This window comes from Musca domestica, unplaced genomic scaffold (genome assembly GCF_030504385.1).
Source record: "Musca domestica strain aabys unplaced genomic scaffold, Musca_domestica.polishedcontigs.V.1.1 27, whole genome shotgun sequence".
In the NCBI taxonomy this organism is placed as follows: Eukaryota; Metazoa; Arthropoda; class Insecta; order Diptera; family Muscidae; genus Musca; species Musca domestica.
In genome coordinates, this window is record NW_026712286.1 from 10,704,560 (window position 1) to 10,723,419 (window position 18,860).

At 30.3% G+C, this 18,860-nt stretch overlaps 1 protein-coding gene across 1 annotated transcript; it reads left to right on the plus strand.

The window, feature by feature from the left end:
- The first annotated feature begins 1,634 nt into the window (after window positions 1–1,634).
- LOC101891491 (F-box only protein 32) lies at window positions 1,635–18,728 on the plus strand. Its single transcript, XM_059124091.1, has 6 exons — window positions 1,635–1,817; window positions 2,701–3,019; window positions 15,730–16,016; window positions 16,152–16,333; window positions 17,701–17,793; window positions 17,852–18,728. The coding sequence occupies exons 2-6, from the start codon at window positions 2,916–2,918 to the stop codon at window positions 18,233–18,235; spliced, it is 1,050 nt and encodes a 349-aa protein (XP_058980074.1). The 5' UTR covers window positions 1,635–1,817; window positions 2,701–2,915; the 3' UTR covers window positions 18,236–18,728.
- Window positions 18,729–18,860: the final 132 nt, after the last annotated feature.

An 18,860-nucleotide genomic window follows, 5' to 3' on the forward strand; every position in this document is an offset into this window, starting at 1 on the left:
AAACTCAAACGCCATAATTTTTACATTTTTTTTTTTTAAATGTTATTGAATGAAAGCAAAAAATGTTGGAAAAAGCATCAAATTTTGGAATAAGTTTAGATTTGTTCGAATTGGTTACCTTTGGCACGAATTATGGCCTTCAAACGGCCAATGAAACCGTCACACGCTGCCGGAATGTTGCCCAGCGGTATTTTGGCCCATTCCCGTTGAAGCGCTTGCTTGAGGTGATCGACACTTTGGCACTTTTTGGTGCCAACCTTGCTATCTAAAATACTCCAGAAACAATAGTCCAACGGATTGGTATCCGGAGATTTTGGTGGCCATATGTGCGCTGGAAATGAAGCGAGGAACCTCATTTTGTAACCATTCTTGGGTCGCGCGTGCTGAGTCTTGTTGGAATGTCCAAGGTCTGCGGCCAAAATGTTTGCGTGCCCCAGGCTTTCATACACCCTCCAGAATATTTTCGCGATAATATTCGGCTTTTATTCTGATGCCACGCTTGAGTTCTGTGGCCAAAAGAAGGTACACATTTTCAGCTGACCTCTTTGGCAAGAAAACACGATCATTTTATTTGTTTACAAACTGCTGGACAACGAATGTTTTCTCATCTGGTCCCCAAACCAAATTCGGCAGTTCACCACTTTTGGCCAAGCGAAGCAACCCTTAACTGTTTTGATTCTATTTTCTTTCAGTTGCGGTGTAAGTTCTTGGACTTTTTGTGAGAATGGAATATTGCGACATGTTCAGCTCACGAGCCATTTTTCGGAAACTGCGACGCGAGTTTCGATCAAGTCGCTTCTTTTCTTTTTGAATCATTTCTGCTGATGTTGCTGTTTTCTTCCATTCACTTCCTTGCCGTCGAGCTACGCTACCTCAACCTAAAACTCCTTTGTTCATCTACGAAGAATCCAAACCATGACTTAAGCCAGCCAAATATGGGCTATATGTATTTCCACCCTTAGAAATGACAGCAGTCTGTAGTTTGTTGCAGTTTTTCATCTCACCATAAAGTCGGCCCCGCCCGAGTCTTAAAGTGGGAATACGCAAAGCGCTTTTCTGGCTGGCTTCTTCATAGATGAACAAAGGAATTTTAGGTTGACTTAGTTCGATTTTGGCCCTAGGCTCCTTTGTTCATTTCCGAAGAAGCCAGCCAGATAAGCGCTTTATGTATTACCACCTTTAGATTTTATTTACTGGTTTAGTATGTTCTTATATGTTGCCGTTCTGAGGCTGTTATGATCGGGTTTTCAAACAATTTGTTAACGTTTTTTTAATTCAAATTTTTAATTTCAAAAATGATTTAACAGCTGTTTATGTGACTTCCCTTTTCCTTTTCACTTATTGTTACACTTGCTTTTGTTTTTTTTTTTTTTTTTAATATTCACAATTTAAATTTTCTAAAAATCCCCTAAAATTCCCAAATTGTGCATCAGCAATTATTGTCCCCATTTCTTCCCCGTCTGGGCAAAAAATGCTGGCAACGCTATGCTGATGGTCGTGGCCGTAGTTGTGGTATCCACCAAAACAGCGAGAGACTTTGTTTTCAGTTCACTAAGTGGCTCGAACCGTAAAGAACGTTTAAATATACACCACGGATAAAAGCACTTAGAGTTTGAATAGCTCTCTGTTACAAACAAAAAAAAGCTAAAGAGTGAAGTGATATTAAAGAAGTTTATATACAAAAAAAACAATAGGAAAAAAAAATTAACGAAAGCAAAGTGTTCAAGAAACAATATTTCTGGAATATTTCTATTAAAAAGACTTTGTTTTCTTCTCGCACGAAGAGAACATAAAAAAATAGTAAAAAAAGTTATTTGGTAATGCACAACAACAGTTTGCTTTGGGTTACAACAGAAGAGAAGCTGTAACTCTAATTTACGCATTAAAACAGTTTTCTTTGTTTGTGGCCATGCACGACGGTTAGAAAATCAATTACTCCCCCCTCTCCCTTGCCTTTTGCAATGATTCGTTGGGCAATTCGAACGGCTGAGGGCCAAGCAATAGACATTTTCGTTGTTTTTGTGCCTTTTTTTTTTTGTTATTTCCAATAGCCTTTCTATTTATAAGTTTTTCCGTAGTTTCCTTTCATTTAGAAAAAAAAACGAACAAAATTAAATTTGTCTGCCCGTGCCACATACATAAATAGTTTATAAATTCAAACATATTGATGCAATTAAAGGCAAAAACAACAATTATTGTATACAATTTGTTGTTATTGTTGTTTAAAAAAATAATAATAACAACACCAACCATCAACAAAAACAATAAATCAAAATTTCATCTGTGTTACAATGGGCCAAACACACACAGTTCAGTGCCGTTGAGTCTCCCCATCATAGTTTGTTGTTATTATTCTGCGTATGTAGAGAGTGTGAGAACAAGAAAGAGAGCCCTTTTTGGAGCAAGAACTCCAAACAAAACAAATTTGCAACAGTCTGTCAGAGAGAGAAAATAACGACGTAAATTGGCAAAAATCAGCTGTCTATTCCCTAATATATAGGCATATGGGATTTTTTGGGGGAGGGGGATAATAAACAAAAACAAAATAGGGTTGTCGATACAGGAAAATGTAAATAACAATAATACATTGGGGGGAAATGATGAATTCCCAACATAAGTCTAATTGCATGATTCATCAGTTGAATCTGTTATCCTGAAATATTGTTTTTATTTACATTTGATTTATTTTTATTACCATAGCCACAATCTGCAACTGGAGTGCTCAACCGTCCTAAAAACTATATAGATATATCGAAATTAACATAAAAATACAAAATTAAAAAAAAAATAAATCAAAACACTGTTCATTGTTCGCCGAAAAAAAGTGATCAAATATAAAAGTGAAAACGTAACGAATTTTTGCGAGAGATTTACACACGTTTTAAATAAATAAAGAGAGAAAAGGAAGCAGCAACATGCCTTTTATATCAAAAGATTGGCGATCACCCGGTGAGGCATGGGTCAAGACTGATGAGGGTTGGGAGAGGTTAAAGGTGCTGGAATGCGGTAAACGTAAAAGGTGGGTTTATGTTGGATACATCAATATTGTTATCGATTTTATAAATTATTGCAATCTTTGGTCCGTTCCAGAACTACAAAAATGTTTTTTTTTTCTGATTTTCCCTTTATGATATCGAAGAATATTGTAAAAATAGTAGATTCTTGCAGATACTGGAACAGAGCAATTATTGGATTACAATTTTGAATTGAACATTTTTAGTATCGGTACTATCGATACAACTGTTTTAAGAGATTTTTCGTAGAATATGGTAATATGTTTTAAAGGAACCGATAATGCCTTAATTTTTTTATAAAGACATAGTTGTTATCGCTAGGGATTCCTACCAAAAAAAAAATGTTATCGATAGGTGTTTTTACAGAAAATGGACAAATAGGTAAAGTAATAGGCTTAAATAAAAAAAGTATGTCGTTAACCATACGACACAGTTTTGTTTTTGTTTAAAATATTGTTATCGCTGTGACTTTAAGCTAAAATGCTGTTATCGATCATTTTGTTCATTTCCAACCATTATTGTGGTTTTGTATTTCTAAACAACTTTTACTCTCACAAAAAACAAATACATTTCCCAAATGTCGTGGTGTGTTTTCCGGGTTTAAATCATGCATAAGGTGGCATTTCCATTGAATTCAACAATGCAACAAAAAATTTCAACAGTTACATGATGTCTTAAACAAGTGTAGTGGCTTTTTAATTTAAAATGTTTTTTTTTTTTTTTATTTGGTGACTTTTTCGTGTAAACTCGTCTCTATGTGAGCCAATGGTTCAGTGGGTTTCGCGTGTTCGACGCTGACAACAACACGTCAATCATAATTTTTAATTTTTGAATGGATTTTGCTTTTGTCGTTGCAAAAATATTGCAATATCTTTTTAGCATTATTTTGATGGGAGAAAAATATTACATAACATTGAAACGGTTTGTTATTGTTGCAAAATATGCAGGGGGAAGTAGTCAAGAAATATGAATACTTAGCAAATAAAATTGTTATCCCTATTCTATGGAAATATACCATTATCGGCAAGATTTTATTGCTTTCGGAAATATATAATGTTGTTGTCTGATATATTTTCTGAATAAAATGTTATTATCAGTAGCATTTTCTAGAGAAAATATTGTTATCGAAAATATTTTCTATGAAAAATATTGATATCGGAAAAATTTTCTGTAGAAAATACAGTTATCGAAAATATTTTTCATAGAAAATAATGTTGTCGGAGATAATTTTCATAGAAAATATTTACTCTGTTCCAGAACCTGCAAGAATCTACTATTTTAGCAATTTTTCCGATATCATAAAGCGAAAATCGGTTATTGTAGTAAAAACTTTTACATTCTTGCATTTCTGCAACAGACCAATAGTTATCGGACATATTTCCATAGAGAATATTGTTATCGGCAAAATTTTCCTTATAAAAAGTTGTTATCGGAAAAATGTTCCATAGAAAACATTGTTATCGGAAATATTTTCTGCAGAAAATACTGTTATCAGAATTATTTTTCATATTTCCATAGCAAATATGGTTATCAGCAATGTTTTCCATAGAAAAAATTGTTATCGGAAATAATGAAAATATTGTTATTGGAAATATTTTCTGCAGAAAATAGTGTTGCTGGATATATTTTCCATGGCAAATAAATTTTTTTTTTTCATAGAAAATATTGTTATCGAAGATATTTTCCGCAGAAAATACAGTTATCGAAAATATTTTCTGCGGATAATACTGTATCAAAAATATTTTTCATAAAAAATATTGTTATCGGGTATATTTTCAATAAAAAAATGTTGATATCGGTAATATTTTCTAAAAAAGTATTGTTATCGGAAAATTTTTCCATAGAAAATATTCTTATCGAAATTATTTTCTGCGAATAATACTTTTATTAAACATATTTTTCATAAAAATATTGTTATCGGATATATATTTTATGGAAAATATTGTTATCGCCTATATTTTCTATGAAAAAAATATTTATATCGGTAAAATTTTCTAAAAAAATATTGTTATCGGAAAAATTTTCCACACATAATATTGTTATCGAACCTATTTTCTGCAAAAATACTGTTATCATATATATTTTGCATAAAAAATATTGTTATCGGGTATATTTTCTATGAAAAATATTGTTATCGGGTAAAAATTTCTAAAAAGGTATTGTTATAAAAGAAACATTTTACATAGAAAATATTGTTATTGGGATATTTTCTGTTGAAAATACTATTATCGAAAAAAAATTTTCACAGTAAATAATATTATCGGTAATAGAAAATATTGTTATTGAAATTGTTGTTATCAAAAATATTTCGTACAAAAAGTATTGTTATCGGCAATTTATCTAAATAAAAATTGTTAACGGAAATATTCTATAGAAAATATTTTTATCGGAAATTTTCTTAAAGAAAATGTTGTTATCGGAAATATTTTTTATACAAAATAATGTTATCGGAAATATTTTTCATTGAAAATAGAGCTATCCAAATTTTTCATTAAAAGAATTGTATTATCGGAAATATATCCTATAAAAATATTTTTATCGGAAATATCTTTCATTAAAAATATTGTTACCGGACATATTTTCCATGGAAAATACGAAAAATATTGTTATCGAAAAACAATATTCTATAAAAAATATTGTTATCGAAAAATTTTTCTACAAAAAATATTGTTGTCGGAAAATGTCTCAATAAAAATATAGTTATCGGAAAATTTTTCTTATAAAAAAGTATTTTTATCGGAAATATTTTCCACAGAAACTATTGTTATCGGATTATCGCCAGTATTTTCTATAACATATATTTTATCTGTTGTTTTTTAGTGGAAATGTATTCAGCTGCCTCTCTAATTTCAAATCCAAGAGCAAAAACTACCTCCACAAAATTAATGTTAACTCAACCAAGCGTGAAATTAAATTTCAGTTTTGAAGTGTGAATGTAATTTTCATTCGAACGGGTTTCCGTAACGCATAAACTTCTTTGTTTAACATGCCCCCTCACAGACCCCATTCGGCCCGCCATCGTCAAAACAGAAAAAAACACATGTGGCAAGTGAATTGTATGGAATTGGTTTCTTTTATTTCTCCCCTTTGTTTCAAATTTTTGTTTGTTTATTTCCACCATCCACAGATTGGTATGAATAGACAGACGTAATATGGTGAAATAGATTGGCACAATTTTCATAATTATTTTAATCAGCCAGGTTTAGTCATTCCAAACAAAAGGAAATCGAAAGTAAGTGGTGGAAACTTTGCAGTCGTAACATATGGTTGCAGGCAAAAGATGTCTCTGTGATGGTAATTTGGGTATATGGCAACTTATCGTTTTTTGATGTAATTTATGTCCCATTGCCTTATCTCTTGTAATATACCAAACCCACCAATGACACATAACATGACATTTGAAAAATCTAAAAAGTTTTCTTTGATTAATTTGCCAATGAAAAGGCATCTGTTTTATTTTTTTTCTTCTTCTTTCTGTCACGAAATTGAAAATTATTCTCCGTCCTACTATTATCTCTTTACTACAACTACAATAGCGTAACTGTTATACACTGGCATATCAAAAAAACAGAAAAAAAAACAAACTCTATCAGCTGTTTTATGCAACAAATGCATGCTGCTGTTATTGGGTGTTGCAACAAGGATAATGTATATATACCATACAAATACATATATAGATATATTTGTATATAGCACCAAGTGTTTTATGTACATACAAAACTACAAGGAAAACGGCAACAAATGCATTTGAAAAATGACAGACACAGACAGAAATTGAGAAGAGAGCAATCACACTGAGTCGGATAGTATATCTACAACAATGCACAAAGAGATAAAGGGAAATACAAGTTTTGTTCGAGTTTCAGAAAAATGAGGTGAAGGTTTCCAAAATATTACAGACACATAGAGTTGTGTGTGTGTGTGTGTTTGTATGTCGGTGTGTTGGTATACATTTCTAGGTAAAATTTAAATATATATATAAAATGCAGATATATATGTATATTTAAAGTTAAGAATATGGTTGGGTATTACTTGGACAAGAAACAAATTTCATAAAAATAACATTGGAATCGGCAGATCCTGCCATGAAATACTATTATCAACGTATCTTTTATTAAAAAAAATATTATCATCGGTAATATTTCCTTAAGAGAATTAGTTATCGTGACATTTTTGTAGAAGTTATTTCAATGGTTAATATTTTCTTAAGAAAATTTTGTTATCGAAAATATTGTGCATGAAAAATCACGTTGCCGACAATATTTGCTCTGTTCCAGAACAGCAAGAATATAAATGTTTTTACTATTATGACCTATTTTCCCTTTATGATATTGAAGAAAATTTCAAATATAGCAGATTCTTGCAGGTACTGGAACAGAGCAATTATCTATGGAAACATTGCTATCGATAAAATATTTTATAGCAATTATTGTTGGAACAGAGCAAGTTTTTTTTTCAATTAAATAATTCTTTATAATAGGGCTATCGAATATAAAGCAAATGCGTTTTTTGATAATATATTCTATAAAAAATGTTATCGATAATAGAAAAATCCTTTAGGAAACATAGACTTCAATAGTATTTTCAAAAAAAAAAAATAAATAAATAAATAAATAAAATATCGATAACAATTTCTATAGAAAATACTGTTTCGATAATAATTTCTATAGAACATCTTGTTATCGATAATAATTTATGTAGAAAATATAGTTATCGATAATAATTTCTCTAGAAAATATTGTTATCGATAATAATTTCTCTAGAAAATATTGATATCGATAATAATTTCTATAGAGAATATTGTTATCGATATTAATTTCAATAAAAAATATTGTTATCGATATAAATTTCTATAGAATAATTTGTTATCGATACTACTTTCTATAGAAAATATTATTATCGACAACAAATTCTATAGAAAATAGTGTTATCGATAATAAATTCTATATAAAAAAACTGTTATCGACAATAAGTTCTAGAGAAAATATTGTTATGGATAATAATTTCTATAGAGAATATTGTAATCGATAATAATTTCTAAAGAAAATACTGCCATCGATAACAATTTCTGTAAAAAATATAGTTATTGATAATAATCTCTATAGAAAATATTGTTATCGATAATAATCTCTATAGAAAATACTGTTATCGATAACAATTTCTATAGATAATATTGTTATCGATAATAATTTCTATATAAAAAAACTGTTATCGACAATAAGTTCTATAGAAAATATTGTTATGGATAATAATTTCTATAGAGAATATTGTTATCGATAATAATTTATATAGAAAATACTGTCATCGATAACAATTTCTGTAAAAAAAATGTAGTAATTGATAATATTCTCTATAGAAAATATCGTTATCTATAACAATTTCTACAGATAATATTGTTATCGATAATAATTTCTAAAGATAACATTATTATGATAATAATTGTTATAGAAAATACTGTTATCGATAATAATTTCTATAGAAAAAAAACTGTTATCGACAATAAGTTCTATAGAAAAAAACTGTTATCGACAATAAGTTCTATAGAAAATATTGTTATGGATAATAATTTCTACAGAAAATACCGCCATCGATAACAAATTCTATAGAAAATATTGCTATCGATAACAAATTCTATAGAAAATATTCTTATCGATAAACATTTATATAGAAAATATTGTTATCGATAACAATTTATATAGAAAATATTGTTATCGATAACAAATTCTATAAAAATATCGCTATCGATAACAATTTTTATAAAAAATATTGTTATTGATAATAATTTCAATATAAACTATTGTTATCGAAAATATTTCGTTAAGAAAATATAATAAATGTATTGTTTAACGAAATATATTGTTATCGGTTTTGTCCGATTTGTCTTTTATGATATCGAATCGAAAAATATTTCGATTATTTTCTAAATAAATTATTGCTGATTTGGTTTTTGGTCATATTTGACCTCTTCCAGAATGCAAGAATGTAAGAGTTTTTACTACGATAACTGATTTTCGAAAAGAATTGAAAATTTGCAGATTTTTGAATGTTCTGAAAACAGAGAAATTGGTTAAAGGAATGTATTGTTATCGAAAATAATTTGTTTTGTACACATTATTATCGATAAATGTTTCTACAGAAAATATATGGTCTGTTCCAGAAACTAAAAGAATCTGCCAGTTTTGCAATTTCTTCCGATATCATAAAGGAAAAATCGGTTATCGTTGTAAAAACTTTCACATTATTGCTGTTCTGGAACAGGGCAATAGTTAGACATAGACATTTTCTCTAGCAAATATGATTTTCGATAACTTTTTCGTAGAAAATATTTTTATCGATAATTTTTTGCTGAAAAAGTTTTCGATTTTACTTTTTCATTGAAAATAATGTTCCTAAAAACGAATCATGATATAATTTAGAAGGTAAAGTTATTTCAAATAAGTATTCCCATCTCTGCATTTTCTGTAATTTACCTTGTCACATTTTACTACATAAATAGAAATAGAAAATATTATTATCGGTAAGATTTTCTATAAAAAATATTACTATCGATAGGATTTTCTATAGAAAATATTACTATCGGTTAGGTTTTCCAATAGAAAATAGAAAATATTATTGTCTATAATGTTTTCCATGTATGTTTGTCGTTAATATTTCCTTTTCCTTTCATGTAATTTGCCATCATCGACAAATCACTCCTCGGATGCAAGTAACACAAAAAGCCTTCACTCACTTTGACAACAATATAACGGTATTGGCAAATTTCTCATTTAGAAGAGAATTCATTGTATCCAAGCTTACGTATATAAACACCTACGTATGCATGTATGTGTGTGTGTGTATTGATGAAAGGGAAACTGGGTCATACTTAGTTTATATGGTCAAAAGTTATAATATATACCAAACCATGAAAAAATCAGAACAAAGCCACCAAAAGCGCCATCACATAAAAGTAGTTGAGCGAAAAAGTAGAAGAAAACGTATAGTATGTTCGTATGTATATAGTAGTTGAAAATCTGTGGGTAGTAAGAACATGGTATACGTACTTGAATAACAGTGTTTGAGTCGTCTGTCTATCCCCGTATTGTTGTCGAGTAGTTATGCATTTTTTTACTTGTTAAGGCTATCATTATTATGTGGCGCTTAGTCTACAGTGTCCTTTTGACTGAATTAGCAAATTATTCAAGTATAAAATATTTAAAAAAGAATAGAGAGATCTTCGTGAATGGCAATGAATATTTGGAAAAATCACTGCAATGCAACTTTGAATGTTTAGAAAGAAGCCATTAATGTGTTTCAAAATCTTAATACAAAACGTTTATTATTTTGGTTTCAATGACCTTTAACATAAATTTTGTGTTTCATGATTACAAAACTTCACGTGCTTTTTTCGAACAGTTTATATTTGTTTATTTTGGGAGGAGGTTTAAGTGTTTTTTTTTGATAAGAAACAATTGTTTACAAAATGAACTAAAGTGAACATCTTTCGAAAAGCTTTTTCGAAATTCATATTGAAAACCAAATAAAAAATATATAATCCAATTTCAAAATCTATAAATTTAAGTATTTCTTTAATCTCAAATAGCTAATGACATGTGTCATTATCATAATTGACCCCCCCAGCTGACTCAAGCTGACACACATGTCAAATCTTCAAGGAAGGACAGCAGCATAAAACACCCATCAAAATTAATACTTTGAAAAATTAGGCCAATTAGACCTTCACCAATTTAAGGTCATTGCAGCGTTGTGATTCGATTTGGGGTTGCTGAGGCGAGATTTTCGTTGTGCCAGCCGATACTCTGACACTCTTTCAGTCTCTCTACCAACCACAAACCAACCGACCGTCACTGGCTCGGCCATAATGTCCTTGTCGTATATGTGTGCATAGTAGGTTTGTATACTTTTTGTAAATATCCTTGCATTTGTTTGCTGCAGTAAAATACTGAAATGTGAGCAGAATAGCAATTAGATAGAGGGTAATGGTAGTTTGACCATCATTGGAATAAAATACTATTTGTCAATATTATAAAAAAAATTACTATCGGCAATTTTTTTATAGAAAATATTTGTTCTGTTCCAGAATTGCAAAAATTCTTTAATGATCTAGAAAAAAAAATACAAACCTTGCAGGTTCTGGAACAGAGCAAACATATATTATCGATAACATATTATTATTGGTAAGAGTTTTCATAGAATAGAAGATTCTTTCAGGTACTGGAACAAGGCAGTTACCTGCCAAACATATATCATAGAAAATTTTACTATCGACTATATTTGTTAGATTTTCGATAGCAAATTTTACTATTGGTAAGATTTTCTACAAAAAATGCAACTATCGATAATATTTTTATAGAAAATATTACTATCGGTTAGGTTTTCGATAGAAAATATTACTATCGGTTAGACTTTCGATAGCAAATATTACTATCGGTAAGGTTTTCTATAGAAAATATTACTATCGATAAGAATTTCTATGGAAAATAAAACTATCGGTTAGGTTTTCGATAGAAAATATTACTATCGGTAAGGTTTTCTATAGAAAATATTACTATCGATAAAATTTTCTATAAAAAATATTACTATCGATAAGATTTTCTATAGAAAATATTACTTTCGGTATGATAATTTATAGAAAATATTACTATCGATAAGATTTTCTACAGAAAATATAACTATCGATAGAAAATATTACTATCGATAAGATTTTCGATAAAAAATATTACTATCGGTAAGACTTTCGATAAAAAATATTACTATCGGTAAGATTTTTTACAGAAAATATTACTATCGATAAGATTTTCGAAAAAAAATATTACTATCGGTAAGACTTTTTATAGAAAATATTACTTTCGATAAGATTTTCGATAGAACATATAACTATCGATAAGATTTTCTACAGAAAATGTAACTATCGGCAGGGTTTTCTATAGAAAATTTTGTTATCGTTTAGGTTTTCGATAGAAAATATTACTATCGGTGAAATTTTCCATAGAAAATAGTACTGTCGTTAAGATTTTCGATTGAAGATATTACTATCGGTAGGGGTTTATGTAGAAACTATTGATATCGATAAGGTTTTCGATAGTAAATATTACTATCGGTTAGGTTTTCCGTAAAAAATATTTCTATCTTTAAGATTTTTAATAGAAAATATTTCAAAAGAATATTTTGTTATCGAAAATATTGTTATTGACCATATTTTTGGAGATAAATATTGTTATCGATACGTAAAATAAATCTAAATAAAATCTGTTAGATTTTCTAAGGAACGTAGTATTATGGCATAGTAAAATTAAGAAAATAACGTCTCTTCAAATAAGCATACCCATCTCTGCATTTTCTGTAATTTACCTTGTCACATTTTTCCATGGCAGAAGAATACAGGTAGATGCGTCAACGCTTAGGAGCATTGATATGTCAAAAAAATTTAATGTTTTTTCAAATATAAGTAGATTTTTATATGTTTTCTAATACGACGTCATTCGGAGGTTATTATAATTCATATTTTCAACAATTTCTACAAATTTAAATATTTTTTCATTCAACATTTTCCATTCCAAAATTGGTTTGACAGTTCATTGTCCCAGCAGCTGTTTCGATGCGTCTACCTATATTCTTCTACCATGCATTTGTCACTACATAAAAACAGGTTCCCATCTCTGCGTTTGTGTATGTACAAGGGATTTATAAATACAAATTTTGACAATTAGATGTTGTCAAATGAATAATTTCTGACAAAAATTGTAAACATATGATTGCATGACTTTACCTTCTTGATTCTACCACATATTATGGTTAGATTTTTTCGCAATAATTGTTGATATCGATTGATATTTCTATTTTTCAATTCACTTTGTTCAATTTTTTTTCGGGAAAATATTGTTGTTCACAATATCCGGTAACAAAAATACCTCAAATTTTCTTAAAATAGTTTCACCCCTCGAAAAAATTGTCGCCACAACATATTTGTGTCGTATATCCTGCATTATATTCCAAATATTACTTCTTAGCTCTATAAATAAACACAGGCATTTCTCTGAAAATTTTACCAAAAAAGAAAACAAAAATATGACCGATTTTCCAAAAAATTCCGGACTCTGTGCATGATAAATCATTGAACAACTGAACGACGATGCATGATGTCATGTCATCAAACGTTCGTTTACCTTTTGGTTTATATATATTTTTTTTTTGCTGAACATAGTCCCTTCTGCCTTGGCTGCACTCTAGGATGCAGCGCACTCACCATAGAAAGATATGTAAACACATTCATATACACACACAGACGGACAAACAGACGTAAGCCTAGAGAAATGTATAAAAATAAATTCTGTTTTCCTCATCATTACCAGTAGCTGAAGAATATTCCCATTTTCAGATATAAAACAGAAACAAACTTCAGTAGCCAAATAAAAGAAAAAGAAAGCTCGACGGACAGACAGAGGCAGACAACGACAAAGAATGGCATCCATGAGAGATACATTTGGAGTTGTTTGGATTTTGTTTCTCTTGTTTTTTTTTCTCTGTTTCTATTCGATATGCATATTGTAAATTGTTGTTGTTTTTGTTGTTGCTTTGCTCTTGTTGTCTTTTAATTATACATCCCAGGCCTTATAATCTTCGCCATAGAGTTGGTGCTTTAAACTTAAATAAAGAACGAATGCAACAACAAGAACAACAACAGTTGTTGCCTTTATTTTTAAAAACAATTCGGAAAAGCAAAGACATGGAAAATTAATACATTTCTGCTGAACTGTGAGCAGTGTTAATGAAGCGGCAACTTAATTAGTGAAGATGTGATGCGTCATGACAATGGACTGTGCAAGATTTTCTATTGGAAAAAAATACCATCGGTTAGATTTCGCCCATGGTAGAATCAAGGAGGTATAGTCATATGTTTACATTTTTTTTTTTTTTCAAAAATATTAATTTGACAATAGCTCATTGTCAAAATTTGTATTTATAAATCTCTTGTACATAAACAAACACAGAGATTGGACCCCGTTTTTATGTAGTAAAATGTGACAAGGTAAATTACAGAAAATGCAGAGATGGGTATGCTTATTTGAAATGATAATAATTTTACCAAGGATTTCGCCATGGAATTTATTAATATCGAAACAGTTTTCTATTGGAACTTTCAATTTTCCCTTTATGGTATCGAAAAAAAAAATTGCAAAACTTGCATTTTCTTGCATGTTTTGGAACAGAGCAATTTTAATCGATAATATTTTCCATCGATATTACTGTCATCAATAATATATTCTGAAGAAAATACTGTTATCGTGAGATAATTTCGGCAAGAAATATTATTATCAAAAATATAATTTTTATTTTTATCGACATTTTCTATGACAAAAATTGTTATCAATATTTTTATATCAAAAATTGCAATTGAAAATAGTATCTATAGCAAATATTGTTATCGATAATATCGTTGCTAGAAAATATTGCCATCGATAATATTTTCTAAAGATAGAACTGTTATCGGTAATAATTTTAATAAGTATATATGTTATCGAAAACATTTTTATCCTCAATTTCAATGGAAAACATTTGGTCTGTTCCACAACAGCAAGAATGTAAAAGTTTTTACTACGATAAACGATTTTTCCCTTTATGATATCGAAAAAAATGTCAAAAAAAGAAGGATGCAGTTATTAGAATCGAAAATATGTTTTATTTCTTTTATTGAGCTTTTTTATGGAAAGTAATGTTATCGATAATATTTTGTTTAGAAAATATTGTTATCGATTTTTTATAGTAAAAATTATTATCGAAAATGTTATCTACAGCAAATGTTGTTATCGATAATATTTTCTAAAGATAATACTATTATCGGTAATAATTTTAATAAGAATAAATGTCATCGAAAATACTTCTATCCACAATTTCAATGGAAAACATTTGTTTTGTTCCAGAACTGCCAGAATGTAAAAGTTTCTACTACGATAAGCGATTTTCCCTTTGTGATATCGAAGAAAATTCCTAAACTAGTAGATTCTTGCTGGTACTGGAACAAAGCATTTGTTATGTTATTTTCTATACAAAATATTATCGATATTTTTCTTATTCTAATTTCATAAAGTAAAATATTAATATCGAAAACATTTTTTGATATTTTTATAGATATTTTCAATGAAAAACATTGTTATCGATAACATTTACTTCTAATTTTCTTTCAATGAATAACACCTTCTATAGAAAATTAGTTATCGAAAAAAATGGTAATATTTTTTATCGATATCGATTTTCTTTAATTTTTATTGTAAAAAAACGGCATCCGTTCGGTATGTTGTTTTCAAAACATTTTTGCTAGGAAAATATTTTTTAATTTTTTTTCCTTCAAAAAATGTCCCCCAATTATTTTCAATGGTTCCGCTTTCTAGGCAAACATTTCAAAATTTATTGCCTCAATTTATTTTCATGCTTCGAGTGCTGCTCACTTACAGTTAATGAAAAGCATTGGAAAGGTGTTTTCTTGCTGTTCATTATGCTTTTCCACCGGGGGTACAACAACCGACCAACCTAATTTTCAGTGAAGCAAAATATGATCGTGTGTCACCGTCTCACCAAAAATCAAATCTAAAGTTCATTTACACCTGTTTGGCTGTAATTGTTTTTGCTCTCTCTGTCTCTATCCCTCTCTCGTTCACAATTAATTTTGCACTCATTTCCATTATTGTGTTTTTTTTTCTACTCTCTCTCTCTTTAGACTTCCATCCACTAACGAAGATAATTATGAAAGTGATGACAACAACGAGGAAACCATACCACCACACTGCCACATCACCATTAGATGTACCCGCGAAATAGCCGGTTTTAATGGACTGGGTGAAGCCGTACGACGTTTAGATTTCCGCAGTTCGGTGAGAGATCGACGACGTTTCCATTACATTGTGGCACTGCTGCGCCTGCTGGTGGCCCACAAAGGTATTGCCAATTTATCGGGCAGTGCCCAAAAGCAGCTGCTGCAAATGGTCGAAGAGGTGGCCTCACATGGTAGGTGAAATGAACAAATTAAACTTTGATTTTATTTCCGTTAATTTGAAACGTTGTTTTTTTTTTGTTTGTTTTTCATTTCCTTATTGTGATTCCGTTTGCATGCTGTGCTGTGCTGTGCTGCTGCAACACCAGTTAGTGACAGCCAACAACATTTGAATGTGTTACGTGGCCTGGCACTGCAGCTGCAACACATCGTCTATCAGGAGAATCAAAAATGTTGGGGCAAACCGTTGGGTAGCTCAAATCTGTGGCAGGAACACGTCGAGACCATTAAGCGTATCCAACAGCTAGCCAATCAAATTGAAATCAAGGAGGTAAGAGGAGGATATATATTTTTTAACATTTATCTAAATATAATAAACGTGGATAATATTATTCCATTATTCACTCCATGGCTAATAATGGTGGATAATCTTAATTCATTATTCAAATAACATTTTATTTTTGTTATTTACATAACGTGGATAAGGTTTTTCATTATCTACATAACGGTTAAAATGATTTTCCACTATCCTTATGTCAAATTATAAAGTAATAACAGAGGCGCTCGAGTTTTCTGACGCCGTTACCCTTTATGGTGTTTCTTTTGCCATGTTCTCACGATTACCGAAATTAACCAAATTTAGGTGGCCTGGCCACTTGACAATTTATATTCCCTAATTTGTATACCTTCCGCCATAGTATGGAAGGTACATTAAATTTGTCATTCCGTTTGTAACACCTTGAAATATACATTTTAGATCCCACAAAGTATATATATATATATATACTTGATCAGCATAAAATTCTATGTCGATTTAGCGATGTCCGTCCGTATATCCGTCTGTGAAAATCACTCTAGCTTCCGAACGAACTGAAGTAGGTTGATAAAATTTTACTCAAATATGTATTATGTCTGCAGGACTTTTCGTATTGAAAATGGGTGATGTAGGCCTCCGTTTTGGTATAGCCCCCATATAACGGTACCTCCCGATATTCGGTATTTTGACGATCTTAGCGACATTATTCACCGGAATTGTTCCAAATTTGGTATTTAAAGTTCGTAATGAATACTACATCCTATGACAGAAAATTCCCTGTGCAGGTCCACGTCTTCGTATAGCCCCCATATAACGATACCTCCCGATATTCGGTATTTTGATGATTTTAGCGATATTATTCACCGGAATTGTTTCAAATTTGTGGTTTGAAGTTCGTAATGGGTACTACAGCCTATGACAGAAAATTGCCTGTGCAGGTCCACGTCTTCGTATAGCCTCCATATAATGGTACCTCCCTTTTTTCGGTATTTTGGTGATTTTAGCGACATTATTTACCGGAATTTTTTAAAAGTTTCGTATTTGAAGTTCGTAACAGATGCTACAGCCTATGACAGAAAATTGTCTGTGCAGGTCCACGTCTTCGCACAGCCCCCCATATAACGGTACCTGCCGATATTCGGATTTTAGCTGTACCGAATTTTTTATTCAAGTTTCGCATTTGAATATTGTAATGGTTTATGACAAAAGTTGCAGGTCCACATCGCCGTATAGACCCTAATATAACGGCTACAATCGGTATTTTTAAGATTTTAACGAATTTTATTTCTTTTTTTTTTTAAATTGCCAAAATCGTTCCAAATGGTGGAGGGTATTCCAAGATCGGCTTTTACTTATTTTCTTTGTTGTTCTTTGTCTTCTAGCCTGGCCCTGAAATACGTCCAAAATTGCACGATTTACCTGAAGAATGTATACGAGAGATTATATTGCGCATTGCCGATCATCGCGATCTGGAGGTGGGTATATGGAATTTTTTGCAAATAAAATTCTTTAATAAATTCCCTTTCTTTTTAGGCCTCTGCTGATGCCTGGAAAATCATGTCGAAACTGGTTAATGAGCATCGCATTTGGCGCGAGTTGATACGTTTTCATTTCAATCAAAATCAAATCGATTCGATTCTAGAATTAAATAAATTGAAAAGTTTAAATGATGTCGAGGATTGGAAGAAATTCTATCATCAGCTGAGGCGAACCTATGGCCTAAACGATGACTATCAATTTGCTGAGATTCTGTCGTTGTGTCGCTATTGTTGCTGCCTGTTTTGGCCCTCCGATGGCCATCCCTGTATTGTCGATCAAAGTCCGGATTATAAGCAACGTTTGGAGGAGGCCGGCAGCCAATTGACGTTGATACAGCCAGTGCCACCGGCTCAATTTTTGAAATTTTTCTCTTTGTAAATTTTCTTTTTTATTGTTGAGGGAGATTTTTCCGAGGTTGAAAAATAATAACCTCCCCAAAACGTATATATATATATCTATTTTTTATTTATTATTAAAGCTCATGGTGATATAAACAAATATGAAATGAATACTGACATAACCTAGAAAAAAAAAAACAGTGAAAAAAATATTGGAAATTATATATGTAAATGTATATGTTATCGAAGGAACGAACTGAATGTAAGAGACTTTAGGTATGATTTTAAGCAAGTCTTTTCTCTCAATCTATCTCTATACACAAATATTTCAAAACAAAAAAATATATATTTTGAAAAAGAAAAAAAAACTATTAATTGAGAAAGTATTAAGTTTTTGCCGAGAAAAGATGTTTCTAAAAGTGATATAATAATATTGTATGGATCAAGTGAGAATCTTAGAATTAACTACTGTATGTGTAGAATGCAAATACTGTAAAAAAAAATAAAACCAAACAACAAAAAAAAAAAAAAAACGCAAAACTGTGGTAAAATTAATATGAAATATGTTTGTAATTTTGAAATTTATGCAAACCAAAAGAAAATATGTTTTCAAATCAAAAAAAAAGAAAGAAAAATTGTTAAATAATTGAATCATTCTCTGCCAC